General features: G+C 37.5%; 1 protein-coding gene across 3 annotated transcripts in view; it reads left to right on the top strand.

The window, feature by feature from the left end:
* Positions 1 to 649: 649 nt before the first annotated feature.
* LOC116259075 (anaphase-promoting complex subunit 2) overlaps positions 650 to 6,072 on the top strand; it is a 79,642-nt gene continuing 74,219 nt past the window's right edge. Inside the window, exons 1-2 of one of the 3 annotated variants that reach the window (XM_031636688.2) lie at positions 651 to 1,147; positions 4,530 to 4,604. In XM_031636688.2, coding sequence (XP_031492548.1) covers positions 920 to 1,147; positions 4,530 to 4,604 — 303 coding nt within the window. In that variant the 5' untranslated portion in view covers positions 651 to 919. Of the gene's footprint in view, positions 1,148 to 4,529; positions 4,605 to 5,315; positions 5,396 to 6,072 lie in introns of those variants that run through there. The other 2 variants (XM_031636689.2, XM_050079107.1) reach the window with 2 other exon arrangements.

Raw genomic sequence — 6,072 nt, 5'->3', positions numbered from 1 at the left:
TTCATACTAAAGCTTTTTATTTATGTAGAAAACTTCACATGCTGATCTTTGTCTGATGTTGTTTGGGTTGGCCCCAGGTCTGAATATAAAACTTGAAACTAAGTCTGAGTTCAATTATTTAACTGGGTCTGGAGCTAGCAATAGATCGAGCATCTGTTCATACTGGCTCAACTTGAACCCCAATATTGAAGTATGGCTATGATCGTACTGCAATTTGGATCCAGCTGAATATACACTCACATTCATTTTCTGTGATTGATTTTCTTGGCATAACATAACCTCGTATGAAGCCTCGAGTTTGGCTAAATATTATTTAAGCTGATATGAGCAGCAACTGATCCGCAACACGGCATTGAGTCGCAGCTAGCACACGGGCATACAACACCTGTTCGACTAAATATTATTTAAGCAATACCTGGTAGACAAGAGTTTAGAATTTAGTTAGTAGATGGTGTTATATAAATCTGGAAATATGTTCTTTTATTATCAATAAACATTTTTTTGGAAATTTATTTCTGTCATCTCACATATCACAAAATGAGAATCGAAAAGATTTTTTTTCATTCCTTTATTTCAAGAAACTTATTTTCAGAAATATTTTTCGAGGTTTCCTGAGCCACCAGGAAGAGCAAAACAGACACAATGTTCGTTCCCAACCTGATCAAACACCATAGTACTGTTTTCTCCATTGGAACAGGACAATGATGAGGAGAGGGCGGTCCTGTTCCTCCTCTTCGTGGCACACGAACGGTTTTGAACTGAATATCGGAGACGCCGCCCTTGCGGAAGATCAAACCCCACTTTACTGGCGCGAAACGCTCTCTCTCTCTCTCTCTCCTTTCCTCCCTGTCTCTTTCCTTCTTGCGGGTTTGCCTGTTCAGGGTTTTTCTAGCTAGCGGCAACATTATTGTCCTGGAAGATGGATTTAGGCGCCCCGGAAAGCAGATTAGGAGCTTTGGATAACTTGGGCAGCGACGCCATCAACGAAATCGCCCAGAGTTGGGAGGGATTCTGCGCGTGCCTCGACGTACTCTTGAGTGGTTGCGGGGGCCCGTCGGTGGAGTCCGAGTTCACCGCGTACGTCAAGGTTCTCAGTAGACATGGGTTCGCTTCGTTGATCCAGCAATACATTCTTCAGGCTGTCGAGGTGCGTCTTCTTAGTGGACTTGTTCTCCAATATATTTCACACGGATGATTATTTATGCTTCCGAGAGGAATTTATCACTTCTACTGCGTTTATGAGATGCTGTGGAAGTTCAAGGTCGCATTTCAGAAGGTAATGTAATTTCTGCAACAGCTTCCAGTTTCTGAGGCGAGTGGCCTCTGTGGATCACTAGAAGGTGCTTGCAAGTATTATCTTCTTGCCAATGTTGCGATGCTTTTCCGTTGTTCTTTATCGTCTCTTAATCATCATATCTCCTGGCTTGTCTCGCTTTGGTGGAAAGTTTGTACATTTAAAGATTTTGCTACCGGCACCGTCTGTGTTGCTAACTGTTGATGTATTATGTAGCGCAGAAACATTTTGTTATCATTTTATTTATTCAGAAACATAAGAACCTTTTTTTAAAAGTTCTCCAGCTAGGATTGAACAAACCTTTATCAAAGTATGCCAAGGCATAATTCATGATCAAAATCCAAATACCCTCCAGCTTTGATGCTCTTAAGCAAGTCCCTTTGCTAAACACGTCAAGTTATTATTGCCTGTAGGAATTATAACACGTGTGGTAGCAAATGCTCCATGGGTAATTAGCAACTGAGGTATATTGGAATATCATAACTATATTGGAATATCATAGCTAATATTTTCAGTAGAGGTACTCTTGTATGTAAGGTATTATCCAACTTTGTCATTTACCAAAGTGTATCTAGATCCTCCAGGGCATTTGTTGCCAGTTTTGATTTCATTTTTATCCGAAAGTGCTTGGATGACAGGAGGCTGTTATTAGAAAAATGAGATGCTCCAAAAAACAAAGCACAAGGGCTTGACGGATTGCCCCTTATAAAATGGCAGTAGGATACATGTACGTGTACACAGTTCGGTAGATGGAACTATTGATACATAGAAAACATGATAAGTCATGAAGGGTTAAACATATGGCATTGATTATTTGAAGATTCTGCTTCATTGTTGAACATAAACACTATTGAGGTGTAGGTTAGACATGACTATCAACTGAATGGTATGGGAACTTCAAGAAAAAGCTTACATGTTTCTTCCTGCTGAATTCCTTCCAAAACTAAGAGGTAACAAGGTTTACAGAAAAAAAACAATCTACCATTGGGCTGAACATCCACGATACTTAATGATGATGATCTTGATTTTCTAAACATTGAAGGAGCTGCAGAGCTTGTTGAATGAGCGGTGCCATGGGATGTTGGTGAGGACATTCCATTTGAAGACATTAATGAGAATGAAGATGAGGATGAAGATGAAGATGATTATTATTATTATTATTGTTGTTGTTGTTGTTGTTGAATTATGATAATTATATATTATGAACTTGTGATGTAATCTAAGATTCTATTTTAAAGCATTTCAAACTTGTGATGGATGCTTATTATATTATTTGATTGTCTGATTTTTCATTTTTGAATAATATATTATGGCTTATGTATGATGAATCATGAACGTTTTTTATGTGTGATGTATTTTTTATATGAAATACATTTTTCTTGATTTTTTTATGATTTTTTATTTTCTTGCTTGTCCCATTTTTCTGATTTTTTCTCTATTTTCTTTTTAAAATATTTCGGATTAAAAAGTTAATTTTATAACTATGCTACATTTATGATCTATGTCACACGGAAGGAGTACCCACACGGTACGGGCACGGGTACCGGTACGCCCGTGGGTACGCCAATAATTCGGTCAACGCGTACCGGGTACGGTCAATGTACCTGGGTTCAAATCGGTCCACTTTTGGACTCGGTCAACTTTGACCGAATCCAAAGATGTCCATTTTTTATTTTAACGATTTTAAGTTTTTAACTTTTAAAAATTACCTAACGTTAAATTGGTCGAAGAAAACCCCAAACCCCTCGACATCTTCTTCCTTCTACCCATTTCACGAACGAGAGGAAGCATCTGGGGCGACCGGCGACTTGGGTGGACGAACGACAGCGACCATCGAGTTGGGTGGACAAACGGCGGCGACGTCGGACGGTATTTGCTTCCGTTTGCCGATTTCTTCTATTTTCTGTCAATGCGCTCTTCTTTCCATTTGTCTGGTACCGGCACACGTCGTTTCCACCGGCGAGATCTTCACTTCTTAAAGCATGTAGTTCAGTTTTTCGTCATTTCCTCATCTGTCTTGGAGATGCTATAAACGCCGCCTCCGTTCCTGCTTTTTCCTCTATAAGATTTGTTCTCATATGCATCTGACATTCTGGTATTGCTTGTTTTCTCATCGGTTGAGGCGGTTCTTTTATGCGTGTTATTTACAACATGTTCAATAGAAATTTTGTTTCCTTTTGTGCATTATTTACAGCGTGTTCAATTTTGGGGAAATTTTGCCAAAGTTATTCTGTAAAAGTCGTCACTGTTTGGGACTTTGGGGATGTTTAGTAAGTTTTCACTGTAAATTCATGTTGTTCCTGTGGAATTAGACAATGCCTTTGTTTTGACTTTCAAAACAAAAGGGTGGCTAATAGTGACTGATTCAGTGATTCTGTAAAAATCTTGACATATATACATGTGTGTGTACGGCCGTACCCCCGTACCCAAGTTTTTTGTGTACCCGTACCCGCACCGGCACCCGTACCCGTACCTATGTGACATAGTTTGTGATGCATTACAAATTTACAATACGACATCTTACCAGGCCCGATCGATAGACATTACGATACGCCAGTGACAACATGACCACTATGTTAGTCGTTGCATCATAGTGCTAGGCCTTGCTAACTTTATTTCATGCTCAAGGCTATGTTTATGGGCATCCTTTTGGTGTTATTGGAATTTAGAAGTACCAGTAATATTCTTCGTTTGTATTATGGGTTCTTTGATCTGCTGAGTTTACTATCATATTTGACCTTATCGTCAACTCTCAAATTGAGAATGTTTGAAAAGTTTATTCCAAATTCTCATCTACGTATCTTTCCCCTTTAAGTTGCTTTCTGTTGCATCTAGTCATAACCTTACCAGGAGTTTTCTTTCTTTGTATTATGGGTTCTATGATCAGCTGAGTTTAATATCATAATTGACAACATATTGAATTGAGAATGATTTAAAAGGTTATTCTAAATTCTTGTCTATGTATCTTTCTCCTTTAAGTTGCTTTCTGTTGCATTTATTCATAAACTTCCCTATTTTAGTGAACATATGTCCTCCCAAATTATGGTCTTTTCTTCTTACAGTTTTTCACTTGTTTCATTCTATTTTTCATCTATTATGTTCCTTTGTTCAGATCCCATATATCATTTTCTTTTACTGACAGCATAGCTAGTTTCTTGCCCCTCCTTTTGAGTAAAACATAAGATCTTTAGCCTTCAAAATCAACCATGTAACTTATCTTTTTTCTGTTTGCCAGCAATCTTTTGGGGAAAAGGGCGCATTGAAGTTTTGGCAGGAATTTGACTTCAGTCATGATTTTTCTGCATCACAAGTATATAGAAGCTGTTTATGACATTATTCATTGGCTATATCTGTTTTTTTCTTCTCCCTTTCCTGTTCAATTAGTTTATATAATTATATAGGCAGACTACCTAAGCTTTAGATTATCATATCCTGAAAGCTTTCTAATAATTCATTATTGATTCTTTTGTATAAACTTCATTTTGCTGTCAGTTGATCATGTTTGTATATTGGCCAACTAGAAAGTCTTGGTTTATGCTTTATGTAATTTCTCTTTTCACTGTAAATACATGTTGTTCCTGTGGAATTAGATAATGCCTTTGTTTTGACTTTTAAAACAAAAGGGTGGCTAGTATAGGAGTCTAAAACAAAAAATATGTTGCTGCTTTTATCAAAGGTTAGAAACTGCTACAGAATAAAACACAATCAGCTCATTACTTGATCATAATTGTGAAAACTGGAAGCTGAATGAGAATCAATATACAGTGATTTCAAAATTTTGGAACATCTGACCACCATACTAACCATTAAACAGAATATGCCCTTTGATTTAGATCTAAGGATCGTATTTTAACTATTTTGGAGTGTATCATACTAGATTTCTGAGAAAAACACCTGAATCTTTCGACATCAGAAAGTTCAGGAAAATAGAATGAGAATCCTGGCTCAAATCTAAGTACCATCTTTTAACTAATGCCAAAGTGTACCTTGTTAAATTTCTGAGGAAACACCAGGATCAGTTGAAACTTGAAAGTTGAGTCAGAGGAGTTCAGGAAGGACAAGAAGAGGGGATGCCCAAGCAATCACGTTCCAAAATGTCAGGTGCGATCTAGACATAATTCATTATATAGCTCAGCCTGCAAAACAGGAAAAGAAAATCATACCCCACAATAAAAAGTACAGTCAGGCATGATGTGAAAGACATTTGGATCTGAATCAGATTCATCACACTTCATTGAAACCCCACAATGTCTTAACTACTTCTCTGTTGGTCTTGGACTTGAACCATGGATAGCTTGCCACTAGAACCTGTGCGTTTTGTCACACTTCTGCAAAAAATTAATTATTTGATTTTGAACTGGAAGAAAATAAGAGCCTTTTGTATTCCAATTTCAAACGATTAATTGCTTGATTTTTAATTGGCACAAAATGAAGCTAAATTTCCCTATCTTCGACCCTTTTGCCTGTTGATCTCTCTTAATATGTTCATATGACTATGGTGAATGAGATTAAATGATATGCATGTGGCACTTTGGTTTTCACACATTAAGGGTGATGAGCCAAGCTCTCTTGATTCACTCAACATGTGTCTGATCCATGTCAGCAGCCATAGACTTGTATTTTGCTTCAATATTTGATTTTGAAACAACCTTTTGTTTCCTGCTACTCCAAACAGAGATATAATATCCTGGATCTGACCTTTGTCCACTAGGATCACCTGCCCATTTTGCATTTGTATACATAATAATATCATGTCTGCCTAGGTTTGTTTACCTTCT

This window comes from Nymphaea colorata, chromosome 8, assembly GCF_008831285.2.
Source record: "Nymphaea colorata isolate Beijing-Zhang1983 chromosome 8, ASM883128v2, whole genome shotgun sequence".
NCBI classification, from domain to species: Eukaryota; Viridiplantae; Streptophyta; class Magnoliopsida; order Nymphaeales; family Nymphaeaceae; genus Nymphaea; species Nymphaea colorata.
Note: the sequence above shows the minus strand (reverse complement) of the source record. Positions and strands in the feature narration are given on the sequence as shown.